The sequence below is a fragment of the Saimiri boliviensis genome, chromosome X, assembly GCF_048565385.1.
Source record: "Saimiri boliviensis isolate mSaiBol1 chromosome X, mSaiBol1.pri, whole genome shotgun sequence".
Lineage (NCBI taxonomy): Eukaryota > Metazoa > Chordata > Mammalia > Primates > Cebidae > Saimiri > Saimiri boliviensis.
In genome coordinates, this window is record NC_133470.1 from 52,062,847 (window position 1) to 52,084,158 (window position 21,312).

Genomic DNA, 21,312 nt, shown 5'->3' on the forward strand with positions numbered 1-21,312 from the left:
GGAAGAATTCCCTCTTTTTGGATTGTCTGGAATAGTTTCAGAAGGAATGGTATCAGCTCCTCTTTGTATGTCTGGTAGAATTCAGCTGTGAACCCATCTGGACCTGCGCTTTTTTTGGGTGGTAGGCTCTTTATTGCTGCCTCGACTTCAGACCATGTTATTGGTCTATTCAGGGTTTCGGCTTCTTCCAGGTTTAGGCTTGGGAGGATGCAGGTGTCCAGTAATTTATCCATTTCTTCCAGGTTTACTAGTTTATGTGCATAGAGTTGTTTGTAATAATCTCTGATGATGGTTTGGATTTCTGTGGAATCTGTGGTGATATCCCCTTTATCGTTTTTTATTGCATCAATTTGGTTATTCTCTCTTTTCTTTTTTATTAATCTGGCTAGTGGTCTGTCTATTTTGTTGATCTTTTCAAAGAACCAGCTCCTGGATTTATTGATATTCTGAAGAGTTTTTTGTGTCTCTATTTCTTTCAGTTCTGCTCTGATCTTAGTTATTTCCTGACTTCTGCTAGGTTTTGAGTTTTTTTGATCTTGCTCCTCTAGCTCTTTCAATTTTGATGATAGGGTGTCAATTTTAGATCTTTCCTTTCTTCTCATGTGGGCACTCATTGCTATATATTTTCCTCTAGAGACTGCTTTAAATGTGTCCCAGAGATTCTGGTATGTTGTGTCTTCGTTCTCATTGGTTTCGAAGAACATCTTTATTTCTGCCTTCATTTCATTGTTTATCCAGTCAACATTCAAGAGCAAGTTGTTCAGTTTCCATGAAGCTGTGCGGTTCTGGGTCAGTTTCTGCATTCTGAGTTCTAACTCGATTGCACTGTGGTCTGAGAGACTGTTATGATTTCTGTTCTTTTGCATTTGCTGAGGAGTGATTTATTGCCAAATATGTGGTCAATTTTAGAGTAGGTGTGATGTGGTGCTGAGAAGAATGTATATTCTGTGGATTTGGGGTGGAGAGTTCTGTAAATGTCTATTAGGTTTGCTTGTTCCAGGTCTGTATTCAGGTCCTGGATATTCTTGTTGATTTTCTGTCCGGATGATCTGTCTAATATTGACAATGGGGTGTTAAAGTCTCCCACTATTATTGTGTGGGAGTCTAAGTCTCTTTGTAAGTCATTAAGAACTTGCCTTATGTATCTGGGTGCTCCTGTATTGGGTGCGTATATATTTAGGATCGTTAGCTCTTCTTGTTGCAGTGATCCTTTTACCATTATGTAATGTCCTTCTTTGTCTCTTTTGATCTATGTTGCTTTAAAGTCTATTTTATCAGAGATGAGAATTGCCACTCCTGCGTTTTTTTGCTCTCCATTTGCTTGGTAGATCTTCCTCCATGCATTTATTTTGAGCCTTTGTGTGTCCTTGCATGTTAGATGGGTTTCCTGGCTACAGCACACTGATGGGTTTTGGCTTTTTATCGAATTTGCCAGTCTGTGTCTTTTGATTGGGGCATTTAGTCCATTGACATTTAGGGATAGTATTGTTATGTGTGAATTTGATACTGTCATTTTGATGCTACCTGGCTGTTTTGTTGGTTAGTTGATGCAGATTCCTGATTGTGTTGATGCTCTTTTACCATTTGGTGTGTTTTTGGAGTGGCTGGTACTGGTTGTTCCTTTATATGTGTAGAGCCTCTTTCAGGAGTTCTTGTAGAGCAGGTTTGGTGGTGATGAAATCTCTGAGTGCTTGCTTGTTCACAAAGGATTTTATTTTTCCTTCACTTATGAAGCTTAGTTTGGCTGGATAGGAGATTCTGGGTTGAAAGTTCTTTTCTTTAAGGATGTTGAATATTGGCCCCCAGTTTCTTCTGGCTTGTAGGGTTTCTGCTGAGAGATCTGCTGTGAGTCTAATGGGCTTCCCTTTGTGGGTAACTCGACCTTTCTCTCTGGCTGCCCTTAGCATTTTCTCTTTCATTTCAACCCTGGTGAATCTGACGATTATGTGCCTTGGGGTTGCTCTTCTTGAGGAATATCTTTGTGGTGTTCTCTGTATTTCCTGGATTTGAATATTGGTCTGCCTTGCTAGGTTGGGGAAGTTTTCCTGGATAATATCCTGAAGAGTGTTTTCCAGCTTGGATTCATTCTCTTCATCACATTCAGGTACACCTATCAGACGTAGATTAGGTCTTTTCACATAGTCCCACATTTCTTGAAGATTTTGTTCATTCCTTTTTGTGCTTTTTTCTCTGTTCTTGCCTTCTCTTTTTATTTCATTGAGTTGATCTTTGACCTCTGATATCCTTTCTTCTGCTTGGTCAATTCGGCTGTTGAAGCTTGTGCATGCTTCACGAAGTTCTCGTGTTGCGTTTTTCAGCTCCATCAATTCATTTATACTCCTCTCTATGCTGTCCATTCTCATCAGCAGTTCGTCCAATCTTTTTTCAAGGTTCCTATTTTCTTTGCGTTGGGTTAGAACATGTTCTTTTAGCTCATTGTAGTTTCTTACTACCCACCTTCTGAAGTCTGATTCTGTCATTTCATCACCCTCCTTCTCCATCCGGTCTGGTTCCCTTGCTGGTGAGGAGTTGTGATCCCTTTTAGGAGGAGAGGTGTTCTGGTTTCGGGAGTTTTCATCCTTTTTGCGCTGGTTTCTACCCATTTTTGTGGGTTTATCAACCTGTTGTCTGTCTCTGTCCCAGGGAGTTGGAGCTTTATGAGTTTCCATTGCACTACTGCCTTTTTTGATTTTTCTTTCAGGTCTGACCCGCCCAGCTAGCAGCAGGCCTAGCCACTGCCTGCCCGCAGGGGCTTTGCTGAGCTGCTGTGGGCTCCGCCCAGCTGCCCTGAGCTCTTCCCTGCAGTCCTGTTTATATGGAGGTAGTTAGAACTGTCTAGGCAAAGGTGGCCCCGCCTCTGTTATGGCGGACTCTCTCTGTTGTGGCAGGTTGCCTCAGCAACGGCGGGTTGCCTCGGCAACAGCAGCCTGCCTCCCTGGCGGTGGAGAGTCTCAGTAATGGCGGAAGCCCCTCCCCCACGGAGCTGGACCGTTTGGTTCAGCTGTGCTTGGTTTGGAGGGCTCAACCCAGAGGGTTTCCAATTACTGTTTTTGTTTTCGTTGTTGTTGGGGGTGGAGGGGTGGGACCAACCGAGCCTGATCACCTGGCTCCCTGACTCAGAGTCTTTTCTTTTAAGTTGAACGACCCCGCGTTCCGGTCGCTTGCTGAAAAGGCGCCAGGATCTCCCGTGCTGCGACTCACGGAGTCGGCTCGAACTGCGGCGCCGGCTCCTGGCGGATTTTTTGCCTAGGAATCTCCTGGCCTGACTCGCTATTTCAGATGAATGGGCAACTCTGCCGTCTCAGGGCTCCGATCGCCAGCTAAGAGGGCTCCCAGACCAGTGGCTTTTGTACGGAGAACCGCAGCAACAGGGCAAGGTCACAGCAGCCGCGCGGGCGGAATCAGCCCCACAGGGGCCAAAACAGCCGCACCGGCTGGGACTGCGATGCTGGCGACCCCTCTGCCTGGGTATCTCCTGGTCTGTGGGCAATAAGAGTTCATCTGGAAATGCGGCGTCCACTCACCCTCTGCACCTTCACTGGGAGCTGAAGTCCTGAGCTGTTCTTAGGCGGCCATCTTCCCAGCATTCTCCAGGAAATTTTATTTTTATTTTTACTAATATAAATAATGAGGCACTGAACAGATTTCTGTATGGATATTTCTCACTACATTGGATTACTGTTCTTTTTAAAAAAATTTATTTATTTTACTTTAGGTGATTCCTATATCTGACATTTTCCCCCATGTTATCCCTACCCACCCTCTCTTCACTCCCCACCACCTGTTGTCTCACCCCTACCCCCAAACTGCCCCCAGTGTGTGAGGCTCCTCTCCCTGAGTTCACATGTTCTTGTTGTTCAACACCACCTATGAGTGAGAACATACGGTGTTTGGCTTTCTGTTCTTGTGTCAGTTTGCTGAGAATGATAGTTTTCAGATTCATCCATCCAAGTTCCTATAGAAGACACAAACTCATCATTTTTTTTTTTTTTTTTTTTTTTTTTGAGACGGAGTTTCGCTCTTGTTACCCAGGCTGGAGTGCAATGGCGCGATCTCTGCTCACCGCAACTTCTGCCTCCTGGGTTCAGGCAATTCTCCTGCCTCAGCCTCCTGAGTAGCTGGGATTACAGGCACATGCCACCATGCCCAGCTAATTTTTTGTATTTTTTAGTAGAGACGGGGTTTCACCATGTTGACCAGGATGGTCTCCATCTCTCGACCTTGTGATCCACCCACCTCGGCCTCCCAACGTGCTGGGATTACAGGCGTGAGCCACCGTGCCCGACACAATCTCATCATTTTTACAGCTGCATGGTATTCCGTGGTGTATATGTGCAATATTTTCTTTGTCCAGTCTATCATTGATGGGCATTTGGGTTGGTTCCAGGTCTTTGCTATTGTATACAGGGCTGCAATGAACATACCTTGCATGTGTCTTTATAGTAGAATGATTTATAGTTCTTTGGGTATATACCCAGTAATGGGATTGCTGGGTCAAATGGAATTTCTATTTCTAGATCATTGAGATATCGCCACAATGTCTTCCACAATGGTTGAACTAATTTACACTCCCACCAACTATGTAAGAGTGTTGCTATTTCTCCACATTCTCTCCAATATCCGTTGTATCCAGATTTCTTTTTTTTAAAATTTTTATTTATTTATTTATTTATTGCATTTTAGGTTTGGGGGCACATGTGAAGAATATGCAAGATTTTTGCCTAGGTACACACATGGAAGTGTGATTTGCTGCCTTCCTCCCCATCACCTATATCTGGCATTTCTCTCCATGCTATCTCTCCCCAGCTCCCCATCCTCAGCTGTCTCTCCCGCATATCTCCCCAACAGACTCCAGTGTGTGATGTTCCCCTCCCTGTGTCCATGTGTTCTCATTGCTCAACACCCTCCTATAAGTGAGAACATGCAGTGTTTGATTTTCTGTTCTTGTGACAGTTTGCTAAGAATGATGTTTTCCAGATTCATCCATGTCCCTACAAAAAACACAAACTCATCATTTTTTATGGCTGCATAGTATTCCAAGGTGTATATCTGCCACATTTTCCTTGTCCATTCTATCGTCGATGGGCATTTGGGTTGTTTCCAGATCTTTGCTATTGTTTACACTCCCACCAACTGTGTAAGAGTTTCCTATTTCTCCACATCATCTCCAGCATCTGTTGTCTCCAAATTTTTTAGTGATCATCATTCTAACTGGCATGAGATGATACCTCAGTGTGGTTTTGATTTGCATTTCTCTAATGACCAGTGATGATGAGCATTTTTCATATGTTTGTTGGCCTCATATATTTATTCTTTTGAAAAGTGTCTGTTCATATTCTTTTGAATGGGGTTGTTTGTTTTTTCCTCGTATATCTGTTTTAATTCTTTGTAGATTCTGGATATTAGCCCTTTGTCAGATGGGTACCCTTTGTCAGATGGGTAGATTGCAAAAAATTTTTCCCATTTTGTTGGTTGCTGATTCACTCTAATGATGGTTTCTTTTGCTGTACAGAAGCTATGGAGTTTAATTAGATCCCATTTGCCTATCTTGGCTTTTATTGCCATTGCTTTTGGTGTTAAGTCATGAAGTCCTTGCCTATGCCTATGTCCTAGATGGTTTTGCCCAGGTTTTCTTCTAGTGTTTTAATGGTGTTAGGTTTTATGTTTAAGTCTTTGATCCATCTGGAGTTAATTTTAGTGTAAGGTGACAGGTAGGGATCCAGTTTCTGCTTTCTGCACATTGCTAACGAGTTTTCCCAACACCATTTATTAAACATGGAGTCCTTTCTCCATTGCTTGTTTTTGCCGGGTTTGTCAAAGATCAGATGGTTGTAGATGTGTGGTGTTTCTTCTGGTGTCTCTGTTCTGTTCCATTGGTCTATGTCTCTGTTTTTGCACCAGTGCCATGCTGTTTTGATTACTGTAGCCTTGTAGTATAGTTTGAAGTCTGGTGGTGTGATGCCTCTAGCTTTGTTCTTTTTGCTTAGGATTGTCTTGGCTATGCTGGGTCTTTTGTGATTCCACATGAAGTTTAAAGTGTTTTTTTCCAATTCTGTGAAGAAGGTCATTGGTAGCTTGATGGAGATAGCGTTGAATCTATAGATTACTTTGGGTAGTATGACCATTTTCACGATATTGATTCTTCCTAACCATGAGCATGGAATGTTTCTATATCTGTTTGTGTCCTCTCTTATTTCGTTGAGCAGTGGTTTGTAGTTCTCCTTGAAGATGTCCTTTACGTTCTTTGTCAGTTGTATTCCTAGGTATTTTATTCTGTTTGTAGCAATTGTGAGTGGGAGTATACTCTTGATTTGGCTCTCTGTGAGTAGAGCTGTTTGTAGTAATCTCTGATGGTAGTTTGTGTTTCTGTGGGATCAGTGGTGATATCTTTATCATTTCTTATTGCATCTATTGCTTTTCTTTTTTATTAATCTGGCTGGCAGTCTCTCTATTTTGTTGATATTTTCAAAATCACCAGCTCCTGTATTTATTGATTTTTGAAGAGATTTTTGTGTCTCTATCTCCTTCAGTTCTTCTCTGATCTTAGTTATTTCTTGTCTTCTGCTAGCTTTTGAGTTTTTTTTTTTTTTTTTGATCTTCCTTCTCTAACTCATTCAATTTTGATGATAGGATTAGATTTTAGATCTTTCCTCTCTTCTCATGTCTGCATTTATTGCTATAAAATTTCCCTCTCAACACTGCTTTAAAGATGTCCCAGAGATTCTGGTAAGTTGTGTGTTCATCCTGGTTGGTTTTTAAGAACATCTTTATTTCTGCCTTCATTTCATAGTTTATCCAGTCAGCATTCAGAAGTGTGTTGTTCAGTTTCCAAGTGGTTTTTCAGGTTTGAGTGTGTTTCTTGATCCTGAGTTCTAATCTGATTGCACTGTGGTCTGATAGACTGTTTGTTATGATTTCTGTTCTTTTGCATTTGCTGAGTAGTGGTTTGCTTCCAATGATGTGGTCAATTTTAGAGTAAGTGCAATGTGGTGCTGAGAAAAATGTATATTCTGTGGATTTGTGGTGGAGCATTCTGTGTATGTCTATTAGGTCTGCTTGGTCCAGCTCTGTATTGAAGTCCTGGATATCCTTGTTAATATTTTGTCTTGTTGATCTGTCTAATATTGACAGTGGAGTATTGAAGTCTCCCACTTTTATTGTGTGGGAGTCTAAATTTCATTTCAGATTTTTAAGAACTTGCTTTATGTATCTGGGTGCTTCTGTTTTGGGGGATGTATATATTTAGGATAGTTAGCTCTTCCTGTTAGATTGATTCTTTTGCCATTATGTAGTGTCTGTCTTTGTCTCTTTTGATTTTTGTTGGTTTGGAGCCTATTTTATCAGAGACTAGGATTGCAACCCTTATTTTTTTTTTTTCTCCGTTTGCTTGGTAAATCTTCTTCCATTCCTTTATTTTGAGTCTATGTGTGTCTTTGTATGTGAGATGGGTTTCCTGAATGCAGCACACTGATGAGTTCTGACTTTTTATCGAGTTTGCCAGTCTGTATCTTTTGGTTGAGGCATTTAGACCATTTACATTCAATGTTAATATTGTTATGTGTGAATTTGTTCCTACCATTTTGTTACTGGCTGGTTTTCTTTCCCATTTGTTGACTCATTTTCTTCATTGCATTTTTGGTCTTTGCCAACTTGTTTGCTTATGTAGTGACTGGTACTTGTTCCTTTCCATTCTTGGTGTTTCTTTTAGGAGCTCTTGTAAAGCAGGTCAGCTACTGACAGAATCTCTCAGTAATTACTTTTTTGTACAGGATTTTATTTCTCCTTCACTTACGAAGCTTAGTTTGGCTTGATATGAGATTCTGGGTTGAAAGTTCTTTCCTTTAAGGATGATGAATATTGGCCCCCACTCTCTTCTGGCTTGCAGGGTTTCTGCCAAGAGATCTGATGTGAATCTGATTGGCTTCCCTCTGTGGGTGACCACATCTTTCTCTGTGGCTGCCCTCAGCATTTTTTTCTTCATTTTGACCCTAGTGAATCTGACGATTATGTTAACTTGGGATTGCTCTTCTGGAGGAATATCTTTGTGGAGTTCTCTGTATTTATTGAATCTGAAATTTGGACTGCCTTGCTAGGCTTGGGAAGTTCTCCTGGATAATATCCTGGAGTGTGTTTTCTAGCTGGGATTCATTCTCCCCATCATATTCAGATACACCAATCAAGCGTAGATTAGGTATTGTCACGTAATCCCATATTTCTTGGAGGCTTTGTTCATTTCCTGTCACTCTTTTATCTCTTGTCTTGCCTTCTCTTTTTATTTCAGTGAGTTGATCTTCAATCTCTGATATCCTTTCTTCTGCTTGATCGACTCTGCTATTAAAACTTGTTATTGCTTCACATAGTTCTCATGCTGTGTTTTTCAACTGCATCAATTCGTTTATGTTCTTCTATAAGCTGGTTATTCCAGTTAGCATTTCATCTAACCGGTTTTCAAGGTTTTTGGTTTCTTTGCATTGAGTTAGAACGTGTTCCTTTAGCTCAGAAAAGTTGTTTATTATCCACCTTCTGAAGCCTGTTTCTGTCAATTTGTTGCACTCCTCGGTCAAGTTGAGATCCTGTGTTGTCGAGGATTTGTGATCTCTTGAAGGAGAAGAGGTGTCTGGTCTTTGATGGTTTCATCTTTTTTGTGCTGTTTTTTCCCCATCTTTGTGGATTTACCTGGCTGTGTTGCCAGGGGGCTGCTTGATTGCTTGCCTGCCTGTGAAGGTGCTACTGAGTTTCTAGAGACCCCTTCAGGTTACTAGGGAAGTTTCCTGTGTCTTTTTTGTTTATGCTGGGAGATTAGACCAGCCTCTTCTGCTGACCTGTAGGCACTGCTGGGTTTTCAAGAACGCTGTCCCGTTGCTTTGTAGACTTCCTGTGTTTTTTGTTAAAATGTGTAGCCCAGTCCCACCCCTCTAGTGGTGGGTTGTGCCCTTCCTCCACTGGGCTGGATCATTCAGTGTTCATTTCAGACTGTGGCACTGGCTGTGCAATCCACTAGAGTCAGAGCTTCAGCCCTCTGGGGTTTGTGGGAGAGGGTAGGGACCTGCTCTGCTACACCAGGCCATTTCCCCCTTTTGGCTTCCCCTCTCTCTGGTAATTGGATAGGGACCCACCCAGCTGCTCTTGCTTACAGCTCCTTCTCTCTCTGGGGTGGGAGAGGGGGTGATAGCTCAGTCTGCAGGCTCTTATTCACCTCTGCACTTGTAATTCACAGAGGTTGACTAGCAAAGATCCCCTGTTCTATGTATTGCTGCGGCTTTGGGGGAAGTGCTGTATCTGGACTGGTATGCCAGAGGGGGAGACTCCAACTCACTGGTCAGATGCGCTTTCTGGGTGAAGCAGTGCCTCTCTGTGCCTCAGTCTGCTCTGAGTGGATTTTGCTTACCATAAAACGAGACCCATTGAAATGGACCTGGTACCTCAGTTGGAGCTAGATCTCTGGATTTCTGCGTCTCTCTTGCTTGGTGTTGTGCACTGGAGTTGTGTCTAATCCACCATCTTTGATCTTCTCTGCATTACTGTTCTTGTAATGGATTCCTAAAAGGAGAATCACTGGCTCAAATGGTCAGCTTTATAAGGCTCTTGACAAGTACATTGACTTTAATATGTTGATGACATATTAACATACTAATATGGGTATTCTTTTAATAAAGTTGGTCAGGTGACTTGTTTATGTAAAGTTTGTGTTGTTTTATTTCCTCTCAGATTTGAGGAGGCGATGAAGGAGGCTCATGCTGTAGATCAAAAGCTTGCAGAGAAGCAGGAAGATGAAGCCAGCCTGGAAAAGAAATGGCCCTTCCTTGGAGTTCCTTTCACAGTCAAAGAAGCTTTCCAGCTACAAGGTACTATTCTCTTATTTTTGGCCACATGAGTTTAACTCAGAAGTGGCTACATTTTCTAAAATTATAAACTAAAAAGGGTGTTATAAAGGTGAAGGACTAACTCATGCTGCTTCTTCAGTTTTAAAATGAGAGAAACTATTCAGCAAGTTCCATTGGAAGAAGAAATAATAATGGCAATTCTCTGTTAGCTCTGTATGGCATATGGGGGCACTATGATTAGTACCTATTAATCCTCACAGCCAACTTATAAGAATAGTATTATTGATCTTATATTTCAAGTAAGAAAATTGAGGCTTATGTCTTTAAAGTAGTTTGGCTAAAGCCAAACTTGGATTCTGATAAACACCTGTGCTTTCTCTTTGAAACAGTTCTTATTTTGTAACATCTTACTAGCATCAACAGTAAATGAAAATCTGAAATATTTGGAAAGTAAATTACATATTTTAAAATAACTCGTGGGTCAAAGAAATAAATCACAAACTTTTGAACGGAAAGAAAAAATATGATAATGTAACAAAACTTATGGGATGTAGATATATTAGCACATAAAGGGAAATGTATGGCTTTCAGCAAGTATATTTGAAAAGAAAGATGTAAAATCAATAACTGAAGCCTGGCCTTATATGGCTCCTGGGAAAGGGGTTAGTGAGGGAACCGTGGCCTCATGTTCATCAGGAACCTCTGGGATCCTAGCTATAGGGAAACCCTTGTCCCCTCTGAGCGTATGAGTTGGCAAGAAGATCTGGCAGAGAGCAGGCAGAGACAGACCTTCAGAGAGTTTGGAGCATGGACGCTTTTGGTTCTCTGGGTAGCTTTAGCTGAGAGCACTCATAGGCACCAATCCCCAGGTCTTCCCATTCCTCCAAGGATGTGCTGGCTGGAGTGACCTCTGAGCCAGGAGAGAGCAGGACCAGTTTCCCCATGGGACTGAGGTGCATTGGCCCTGCAAGCTTTCCTGCCTGCCAGCCCCTCCCAGCATCCGTGCCTAGCTGCTTTGTAGGAGCAGTTTCACATAACAGCCCCTGTCAACCAACCTCAGTGTATTGATGCACCTAAGAACTTTCCTGGCTAGCCTGGAGCATATTGGATTGCCTAGCATAGCCAGAAGTGAACCCCAGCTAAAGGACAGCCAAGTGCACCCACGGCTGCAGTATGCTACTAGAGAGCAAGGAACAGAGATCTGTGGACAGTACTGAAACAGGGGAGGAGCTCCCACTCCCAGAACACTGAGAGGGAGAGATGCATGGGTTCCTGGGCCAGGTGAGATGGGCATGCCTCCCTCCACAGGGTGGGTCCATAGAGTGTGGCATATCTCTCTGCTTCAGCCTCTTCCTGAGAGGGCGGGTGGTACAGAACAGCTAACAAAAGAAATGCCAGTGCAGCACCACTGTTCAGAGGGGCTCTTCCAAATCTCAGGAGCAGATCTGGTGAGGGGAGTGCTGTCTCTTTGTGTTCTCCCAACTCAAGGGCATGCCCACATACTAAAGGACATACAAAAGAACTGCACAACTTGGTATTAACCTAGCCACCAGCCATTACTCTTATGCTTCATCTACTGGATTGCAGCCCAAACTACAACACTAATCAATCATCCTACTAATATATACAGCTGTGAAACCAAGTGCAAGAATTCAAACGCACATAACGATTCTATACAGAACACTGGTCTTCTGAAAGAATCCACAAACATAGCCAACTAACTACACTAAACTTACACCACAGTTACAGAAATACCAATCTTCAAAGATTAGAACAAATTAATGCAAGTACTCTAGAAATATAAAAAGCCGGAGTGTCCCTGTTGACCTCAAAACAAATCCAATAGCTCCCCAGAAATGGTTTTTAACAAGTCTGAAATGACTGAGATGACATTGACTTCAGGATCTGGGTGTCGATGAAACTTATTGAGATTCAGGAGAAAGTTGTAATCCAAGGAATCCAAAGAATTCAGAAAAATGACCCAAAAGATGAGAGATGAAATGGGCCTTTTAGGAAACAACCAAACAGAGCTTCTAGAATTTAGAAACTCACTATGAGAATTTCATAATACAATTGGAAGTATTAGCAGCAGAATAGACCAAATTGAGTAAAGAATCTTAGCACTTGAATACTGTTTTTTTCAAATCACCTCAATCACACAAAAAATAAAGAAAAAAGGAATTAGAAAAATGGCCTGAAGTTTTCTTTTTTTGTTGAGTCTCTGCCGGGTTTTGGTATCAGGATGATGTTGGTCTCATAAAATGATTTGGGAAGGATTCCCTCTTTTTGGATTATTTGGAATAGTTTCAGAAGGAATGGTACCAGCTCGTGTTTGTATGTCTGGTAGAATCTGACGGTGAACCCATCTGGACCTGGGCTTTTTTTAGGGTGGTAGGCTCTTAATTGCTGCTTCAACTTCAGACCTTGTTATTAGTCTATTCAGGGTTTTCACTTCTTCCTGGTTTAGGTTTGGGAGGAGGCAAATGTCCAGGAATTTATCCATTTCTTCCAGGTTTACTAGTTTACGTGCATAGAGTTGTTTGTAATAATCTCTGACGATGGTTTGAATTTCTGTGGAATCTGTGGTGATATCTCCTTTATCATTTTTTATTGCAGCTATTTGATTATTCTGTTTTCTTTTTTATTAATCTGGGTAGTGGTCTATTTTGTGATCTTTTCGAAAAACCAGCTCCTGGATTTATTGATTTTTTGAAGGTTATTTTGTGTCTCTATCTCCTTCAGTTCTGCTTTGATCTTAGTGATTTCTCGTGTTCTGCTAGGTTTTGAGTATTTTTGACCTTGCTCCTCTTGCTCTTTCAATTTTGATGATAGGGTGTCATTTTTAGATCTCTCCTTGCTTCTCATGTGGGCATTTATTGCTATATATTTTCCTCTAGAGACTGCTTTAAATGTGTCCCACAGATTCTGGTATGTTGTGTCTTTGTTCTCATTGGTTTCAAAGAACATCTTTATTTCTGCCTTCATTTCATTGTTTATCCAGTCAACATTCAAGAGCCATTTGTTCAGTTTCCATGAAGCTGTGCAGTTCTGAGTTAGTTTCTCAATTCTTAGTTCTAAGTTAATTGCACTGTGGTCTGAGAGACTACTTGTTATGATTTCCGTTCTTTTGCATTTTCTGAGGAGTGATTTACTTCCATTTATGTGGTCAATTTTAGAGTAGGTGCGATGTGGTGCTGAGAAGAATGTATATTCTGTGGATTTGGGGTGGACAGTTCTGTAAATGTCTATTAGGTTTTCTTGTTCCAGGTCTGAGTTCAAGTCCTGGATACCCTTGTTAATTTTCTGTCTGGTTGATCTGTCTAATATTGACAATGGGGTGTTAAAGTCTCCCACTATTCTAAGTCTCTTTGTAAGTCATTAAGAACTTGCCTTATGTATCTGGGTGCTCCTGTATTGGTTGTGTATATATTTAGAATCATTAGCCCTTCTTGTTGCATTGATCCTTTTACCTTTATGTAATGTCCTTGTCTTTTTTGATCTCTGTTGCTTTAAAGTCTATTTTATGAGAGAAGATAATTGCCACTTCTGCTTTTTCCTGTTCTCCATTTGCTTGGTCAGTCTTCCTCCATCCCTTTATTTTGAGCCTTTGTGTATCCTTCCATGTAAGATGGGTTTCCTGGATACAGCACACTGATGGGTTTTGGCTTTTTATCCAATTTGCCAGTCTGTGTCTTTTGATTGGGGCCTTTAGCCCATTTACATTTGGGGTTAATATTGTTATGTGGAGATTTGATCCTGCCATTTTTGATGCTAGCTGGCTGTTTTGCCTGTTAGTCAATGCAGTTTCTTCATTGTGTTGATACTCTTTACCCTTTGGTATGTTCTTGGAATGGTTTGTACTGGTAACTCCTTTCTAAGTTTAATGCCTCTTTCAGGAGTTCTTGTAAAGCAGGCCTGGTGGTGACGAAATCTCTGAGTACTTGCTTGTTCGCAGAGGATTTTACTTTTCCTTCACTTATGAAGCTTAGTTTGTCTGGATATGAAATTCTAGTTGAAAGTTCTTTTCTTTAGGAGTGTCGAATATTGGCCCTCACTCTCTTCTGGCTTATAGGGTTTGTTCTGAGAGACCTGCTGTGAGTCTGATGGGTTTCCCTTTGTGAATAACCTGACCTTTCTCTCTGGCTTCCCTTAGCATTTTCTCCTTCATTTCAACTCTGGTGAATCTGATTATCATGTGTCTTGGGGTTGCTCTTCTTGAGGAATATCTTTGTGATGTTCTATTTCCTGGATTTGAATATTGGCCTGCCCTGCTAGGTTGGGAAAGTTTTCCTAGAAAATATCCTGAAGAGTATTTTCCAGATTGGTTTCACTCTCTCCATCACACTCAGGTACAACTATCAAACGTAGATTAGGTCTTTTCACATAGTACCATATTTCTTGGAGACTTTGTTCATTCCTTTTTACCCTTTTTTCTCTAATCTTACCTTCTTGTTTTATTTCATTGAGTGGATTTTCTACCTGTGATAACCTTTCTTCTGCTTGATCAGTTCAGCTGTTGAAACTTGTGTAAGCTTTGCAAAGTTTTTGTGTTGTGTTTTTCAGCTCCATACATTCACTTATATTCCTCTCTAAGTTGTCTATTCTCGTTAGCATTTCATCAAAACTTTTTTTCAGGTTCTTAGTTTCTTTGAATTAGGTTAGAGCATGTTCTTTTAGCTCACAGAAGTTTCTTATTACCCACCTTCTGAAGCCTGATTCTGTCAATTCATCGCACTCATTCTCCATCCAGCCTTGTGTGTTTGCTGGTGAGGAGTTGTGATCTCTTGCAGGAGAAGAGACATTCTGGTTTTGGGTATTATCATCCTTTTTGCACTGATTTCTTCCCATCTTTGTGAATTTATCCACTTGTCATATTTGTAGTTGTTGACTTTCAGATTGGGTCTCTGAGTGAACATCCTGTTTGTTCATGATGAAGTTATTTCTTTTTGTTTCCTAGTTTTTCTTCTACCAGTCAGGCCCCTCAGCTGTAGGACTTCTGAGGTCCACTCCAGGCCCTGCTTGTCTGGGGATCACCTGCAGTGTCTTCAGAACAGTAAGGGTTGCTGCCAGTTTCTTCTGCTATCTTTGTCCCAGAAGGATACCAGCCAAATGTCAATCTGAGCTCTTTTTTATGGGATGACTCTTTGGATACACAGGGGTCAGGGAGCTGCCAGAGGAGACAGTCTGTCCTTTATTGGAGTTCAAGCGCTGAGGTGTGAGCTCCATTGTTCATTTAGAGCTGCTGGGCAGGTACATTTTAGTCTGCTGCAGCAGAACTCACAACCTCCTTTTTTTCCCAGGTGCTCTGTCCTGGGGAGTTAGGGCTTTATTTATCAGTTACCATTGTGTTGTGCCTTTTTTTCAGGGCTGCCCTGCCCAGCAAGGAAACATCCTAGTCACTGTCTGCCTGCTGTCTTTGCTGAGCTGCTGTGGGCTCTGCCCAGCTGCCATGTGAACTTCCTGGCAGTCCTATTTATACAGATGTAGTTAGAACTGCCTTGGTAATGGTGGCCCACCTGTAATGGCGGACTCTTTCTGTAATGGCAGGTTGCCTTGGCAATGGCGGGCTGGTCAGCATTGGCGCACTACCTCCATAGTGGTGAAGTGCCTCGGTAATGGCAGATATCCCTCCTCCACAGAGCTGGACCTTCCCAGGTTCAGCTGTGCTTGTGAAACTCTGAGCCCAGAGCATATCCAATTGCTGTTTTTTGTGGGGGTGGGACCATCCGAGCCTGATCACCTGGCTCCCTGTCTCAGAGCCTTTCTTTTAGTTGAACAGTTGACTCCCTTCCAGGTGATCCAGTTGCCTTTTGAAAAGGCACCGGGATCTGTGTGATTTCCAGTGTGGTGACCCACTGCACTGGCTGAAACAGTGGTGCTGAGATTTTTGGCATTTCTTTTGCCCAGGAATCTCCTGGCCTGGCTCCCTGTTTCAGTCCCCTTTTTAATCAGATGAATGGGTGACTCTGCCTTCCTGGAGCTCCAGTCACCAGCTAAAATGGTACCCAGACCCCTGTATTTTGTATAGAGAACCACCACACCTCAGCACCAGCAAAATAGCTGCATCAGATAAAACAGCGGCACTGGCCAAACCAGTCACGCTGGCGACCTATGGGGCTCCTCCGCCTGGGAATGTCCTGGTGTGTGGGCAATAAAAATCTGTCTGGAAATGCGATGTCCACTCACCCTCTGCGTTTTCACTGGGATCTGCAATACTGAGCTGCTTCTAATCGGCCATCTTGGATCCCTCACTCAGAAACCTTTTATGAGACCAACATCATCCTGATACCAAATCCTGGCAGAGATTCAACAAGAAAAGAAAACTTCAGACCAATATACATGATGAACATAGATGCAAAAATTTTCAATAAAATACTGGCAAGCCAATTGCAACAGCACATCAAAAAGCTTATCTGTCACAATCAAGTAGGCTTCATCCTGGGGACGCAAGGCTATTTGAACATATGGGAGTCTATAAACGTAATCCATCACATAAACAGAACCGAAGACAAAAACCACATGATTATCTCAATTGATTCAGAGAAGGCCTTTGGCAAAATTCAACAGCCCTTTATGCTAAAAACTCAGAATAAATTAGGTATTGGAAGAATGTATCTCAAAATAATAAAAGCTATTTATTACAAACCCACAGCCAACATCATAATGAATGGGCAAAAACTGGAAGCATTCCCTTTGAAAATTGGCATGAGACAAGGATGCCCTCTCTCACCACTCCTATTCAATATAGTACTAGACGTTCTAACCAGAGCAATCAGGCAAGAAAAATTAATAAAGGGTATTCAATTAGGAAAGGAGGAAGTCAAATTGTCTCTATTTGTGGATGACATGATTGTATATCTAGAAGACCCCATCGTCTCAGCCCAAAATCTCCTGAAACTGATAAGCAACTTCAGCAAAGTCTCAGGATATAACATAAATGTCCAAAAATCACAAGCTTTTCTATATACCAATAACAGGCTTAAAGAGAGCCAAATCAAGAATGAACTGCTATACACAATTGCTACAAAGAGAATAAAATACCTAACTAACAAATAATGTAAAGGACCTCTTCAAGGAGAACTACAAACCACTTTTCAATGAATTAAGAGAGGATACAAACAGATGGAGAAACGTTCCATTCTCATGGTTAGGAAGAATCAATATCATGAAATTGGTCATACTGCCCAAAGTAATTTAGAGATTCAACACTATTCTCATCAAGCTACCAATGACTTTCTTCATAGAACTGGGGAAAAAAAAACTGCTTAATCTTCATATGGAACCAAAAGAGAGCCTGCATAGCCAAGTCAATTCTAAGCAAAAAGAACAAAGCCAGTGGCATCACACTACCTGTCTTCAAAGTATACTGCAAGGCTACAGTAATCAAAACAGCATGGTACTGGAACCAAAACAGAGATATAGAGCAATGGAATAGAACAGAGGCCTTAGAGGCAATGCCACACATCTATAACCATCTGATCTTTGACAAACCTCACAAAAACAAGCAATGGGGAAAGGATTCCCTGTTTAATAAATGGCGTTGGCAAAACTGGCTCTCAGTTTGCAGAAAGCAGAAACTGTATCCCTCTGACATTTTAAACTAAAATTAACTACAAATGGATTCAAGACTTAAACGTAAGACATATCACCATAAAAACCCTAGAATATAATCTAAGCAAAACCATTCAAGACATAGGCATAGACAAATGCTTCATAACTAAAACACCAAAAGCATTGGCAACAAAAGCCAAAATAGGCAAACAGGACCTAATTAAACTCCAGAGCTTCTGCACAGCAAAAGAAACAATCATTAGAGTGAACCAGCAACTAACTGAATGGGAAAAATTTTTTGCAATCTACCCATCTGACAAAGGGCTAATATCCAGAATCTACAAAGAACTAAAACAGATTTACAAGGAAAAAACAAACAAACCCATCCAAAAGTGGGCAAAGGATTTGAACAGACACTTTTCAAAAGAAGAAATATATGAGACCAACAAACATATGAAAAAATGCTAGTCATCACTGGTCATTAGAGAAATGCAAATCAAAACCTCATTGTGATACCACTTCATGCCAGTTAGAATGGTGATCATTCAAAAATCTGGAGACAACAGCTGCTGGAGAGGATGTGGAAATATAGGAACACTTTTACACTGTTGGTTGGAGTGTAAATTAGTTCAACCATTGTGGAAGACAGTGTGGCAATTACTCAAGGTCCTAGAAATAAAAATTCCATTTGATCCAGCAATCTCATTACCGAGTATATACCCAAAGGATTATAAATCATTCTATTATTAAGAAACATGCACATGTATGTTCATTGTGGCCCTGTTTACAACAGCAAAGACCTGGAACCAACCCCAATGCCCTGTGATGATAGACTGGACAAAGGAAATGTGGCACATATACCCCATGGAATACTATGCAGCCATAATAATTGAGGATTTTGTATCCTTTTTAGTTACATCAATGGATGTGGAAGCCATCATTCTCAGCAAACTGACACAAGAACAGAAATCAAAACCTCACTTGTTCTCACTCATAGGCTGTTTTAAACAATGAGAACACATGGAAACAGGGAGGGTAGTATCACACTCTGGGTTCTATTGGAGTGTCAGGGAGCTAGGGTAGGGATAGCACAGGGTGGGGGATTTGGGGAGGGATAAGATTAGGAGAAATGCCTAATGTAGATGGCAGAGGTATGGATGTAGGAAACCACCGTGTCATGTGTATACCTATGTATCAATCCTGTGCAGTCTACCCATGTACCTCATAACTTGAAGTATATAAAAAAAGCAATACATCTAGGAGGTGGTTTCCTGAAAATATTAACAAAATGAATAGATCGCTAGCCAGAAAAATAAAGAAGAAAAGAGATAATAGTCAAATCGTTAGAAAAATAAATTTAAAGAGGATATCAGCATTGATCCCACAGAAATAAAAACTACTATCAGATAATACTGTAAACACCTCTATGCAAATAAACCGGAGAATCTAGAAGAAATGAATAAATTCCTGGTCACATACACTCTTCCAAGGCTAAACCAGGAAGAAGTCTAATCTTTGAATAGATCAAACAATTTCTGAAATTGAGGAAGTAATTAATAGCCTGTCGACCAAATAAAGCAGAAGACCAGACGGATTCAGAGCTGAATTCTACCAGAAGTACAAAAAGGAGCTGGTACCATTCCTTCTACAACTATTCCAGACAATAGAAGAAAAGGGACTCTACCCTTACTCATTTTATGATGCTAGCATTATCCAGGTACAAAACCTGGCAGAGAAACACACAAAAGCACATTTTAGGTCAATATCCCTGATGAACATTGATGTGAAAATCTTCGATTGAACACTAGCAAACTGAATTCAGCAGCACATCAAAAAGCTTATCTGCCATAATTAAATCAGCTTCATCCCTGAAATGCACGACTTGTTCAATATATGCAAACATATAAACGGAACCAATGACAAAAGCCACATGTTTATCTTAATAGTGGAGAAAAGTCCTTTGATAATATTCAACCCAGCTTCATGCTAAAAACTCTCTATAAACTAAGTATTGATGAAATGTAAATCAAAATAATAAGAGCTATATATGCAAACCCATAGCCATTATCATTCTGAATGGGAAAATCCTGGAAACATTCCTTTGAAAACTGGCACAAGACAAGAATGCCCTCTCTCACCACTTCTACTCAACATAGTATTGGAACTTCTGGCCAGGGCAATCAGGCAAGAGAAAGAAATAAAGGGTATTCACATTGGAAAAGAGGAAGTCAAATTGTCTCTGTTTGCAGGTGACATGATTGTGTATTTAAAAAACCCCATTGTCTCAGCTCAAAATATCCTTAAGCTGATAAGCAACTTCAGCAATGTTTTAGGATAGAAAATCAATGTGCAAAAATCACAAGCATTTCTATACACCAAGAATCGACAGAGAGCCAAATCATGAGCAAACTCCCATTCACAATTGCCACAAAGAGAATAAAATACCTAGGAATACAACTAATAAGGGATGTGAAGGACGTCTTCAAGCAGAATTGCAAACCACTGCTCAAGAAAATAAGAGGAAACAACAAAATGGAAAAGCATTCCATGCTTATGGATAAGAAAAATCTATATTGTGAAAATGGTCAGAATGCCCAAAGTAATTTATAGATTCAGTGCAATTCCCATCAAGTTACCATTGACTTTCTTCACAGAATTAGAAAAAAAAAAAAAAACTACTTTAAATTTTATATGCACCAGAAAAGATTCTGAATAGCATAGACAATCCTAAGGGGGGGGGAAAAATGCTGGAAGCATCATGCTACTTAACTTCAAACTATACTACAAGGTTACAGTAACCAAAACAGCATGGTACTGGTACTAAAACAGAGATATAGACCAATGGAACAGAACAGAGGCCTCAGAAAGAATGTCCCACATCTGCAACCATATGATTTTTGATGAATCTGACAAAAACAAGCAATGGGGAGAAGATTCCTTATTTAATAAATGGTTTTGAGAAAACGGGCTAGCCATATGCAGAAAACTGAAACTGGACCTTTTCCTTACACCTCATAAAAAAATTAACTCAAGATGGATTAAATATTTAAATGTAAGACCCAAGGCTATAAAAACCCCTGAAGAAAACCTAGGCAATACCATTTAGGACATAGGCATGGGGAAAGCCTTCATGACTAAAACACCAAAAGCAATGACAACAAAAGCCAAAACTGACAAATGGAATCTAATTAATACAAGGAGCTTCTGTGCATCAAAAGAAACTATCATCAGAGTGTACAGGCAAGCTACTGAATGGGAGAAAATTTTTGCAATCTGTCCATCTGACAAAAGGCTGATGTGCAGAATCTATAAAGAACTTTAAATATTTACATAAAAAAACAACTCTATCACAAAGTGGGTGAAGGATATGAACAGACATTTCTCAAAAGAAAATATTTATATGGACAGGAGGCATATGAAAAAAAGCTTATCATCACGTGGTTATTAGAGAAATGCAAATCAAATCCACAATGAGATATCAGTTCATGCCAGTTAGAATGGCAATCATTAAAATGTCAGGAAACAACATGGGCTGGAGAGGATGTCGAGAAATATGAATGGTTATACACAGCTGGTGGGAGTGTAATTTAATTCAACCATTGTGAAAGTCAGTGTGTTGATTCCTCAAGGATCTAGAACCACAATACAATTTGACACAGCAATCCCACCACTGGGTATATGCCCAAAGGATTATAAACCATTCACTGTAAAGACACATGCACACGTATGTTTATTGCAGCACTATTCATAATAGCAAAGACTTGGAATCGACCCAAATGTCCATCAATGATAGGCTGAATAAAGAAAATGTGGCACATATACACCATTGAATATTATGCAGCCACAAAAAATGAATTCATGTCCTTCACATGGACATGGTTGAAGCTGGAAGCCATCATTCTCAGCAAACTAACACAAGGACAGGTAAAGAAACACC

At 40.7% G+C, this 21,312-nt stretch overlaps 1 protein-coding gene across 5 annotated transcripts in view; it reads left to right on the plus strand.

Moving 5' to 3' along the window:
• Positions 1 to 21,312, plus strand: part of FAAH2 (fatty acid amide hydrolase 2) — a 182,947-nt gene that overhangs the window by 29,564 nt on the left and 132,071 nt on the right. For all 5 annotated transcript variants that reach the window (XM_074392272.1, XM_074392273.1, XM_003943989.2 and 2 more), the window contains one exon: positions 9,709 to 9,845. In XM_074392272.1, the coding sequence (XP_074248373.1) occupies positions 9,709 to 9,845 (137 nt within the window). The remainder of the gene's footprint in view (positions 1 to 9,708; positions 9,846 to 21,312) is intronic.